We start from the raw sequence: 1,107 nt of genomic DNA on the forward strand, positions 1-1,107 counted from the left end.
AGAAAGTCAGGTTTTAGGGATTTCTTCTTTCTGGGCCCAACTTATTTTATTCTGGTGTAGATGGCACTAGGTCTGCGCGCGGGAGGCCCTTCCCTTCAGTGAGAGCTCCAGCTCCAGCCCGCCACAAACACACAGTAACACAAGATTTTTAGCTGTACAAACACGGGAGGCTCTGAGAGCAATGCCAAAGCATGCCTTCCTTCGCCTCTTTCCCCCTGAAAAGCTGTTTGGAGAAGGGGAGTCTGAATTTAGAGATATCGGGCTTGGATAGGACAAGAAAGAAGCCGCCTTAAGGTGCTTCCCTATAACTCCAGGCCCGACAGGCGGAAAGGGCTGAATACTCAACCCGCCCAGTTGAATTCTCCGTGGTTTGGGAAGTCCAAGGCTTTCATGGCAGGCATCCATAGTTTATTTTGTCGGTTTTTCGGGCTTTGTGGCCCTGTTCTAGAAGAATTTGTTCCTGACGTTTCGCCAAACATCTGTGGCTGGCATCTTCAGGGTAGATGCATTTTCAGAGAAGATGCAGAGAAGATTTCTCTGAAGATGTCAGATGCCACAGATGTAGGAATAAACACTTCTAGAACAGGGCCACAAAGCTGGGACCCCCTCCCAACCCCCCCCTTAAAAACCCACACTAATAAACTTTGACTCGATCTTTGCAAAACTGGAAGATGGTGCGGAAGGAGAGAAAGGAAACCAGGTTTGGAGGTGGGAGAGATGGGCAGCGAGGGGCAAAGGCCTGGAAGGAAGGATGGCCGATTTCTTACACACACAAGTCCCCCCCTCGCCCTCTGTGTAGCTGCACCGACGGGAGCCCCCTTCCTCCTCCGCCTGTGTTCATCCCGTCGTGGGCCGCAGGGCCTTTCCGCCTCCCTTGCCAGGCCTTGAGGAGGAGGTGAAGGGGCCCGGGGCAGCCGGCCTTTCCCTCGGGGCTTTACCTGGAGTTCGTCGGGCCCGGAGGCGGCCAGGCCGAGGCTGGGTCCGGGCAGGAGCCTCTGGTCCGGGTGGACGCCGTACTGGGAGCCGTGGCTCATGAGGGAGAGGTCGTGGCGTCGGTAGGCGTCGAGGCAGCCCAGCTCCCGGCGCTGCTCGTCGAGGCAGGAGGAC

At 56.3% G+C, this 1,107-nt stretch overlaps 1 protein-coding gene across 1 annotated transcript in view; it reads right to left on the reverse strand.

Moving 5' to 3' along the window:
* Positions 1–1,107, reverse strand: part of TFAP2D (transcription factor AP-2 delta) — a 69,675-nt gene that overhangs the window by 67,009 nt on the left and 1,559 nt on the right. The window contains exon 3 of the mRNA XM_042445173.1: positions 939–1,107. Coding sequence (XP_042301107.1) covers positions 939–1,107 — 169 coding nt within the window. The remainder of the gene's footprint in view (positions 1–938) is intronic.

The sequence above is a fragment of the Sceloporus undulatus genome, chromosome 1 (assembly GCF_019175285.1).
Source record: "Sceloporus undulatus isolate JIND9_A2432 ecotype Alabama chromosome 1, SceUnd_v1.1, whole genome shotgun sequence".
Taxonomy (NCBI): domain Eukaryota; kingdom Metazoa; phylum Chordata; class Lepidosauria; order Squamata; family Phrynosomatidae; genus Sceloporus; species Sceloporus undulatus.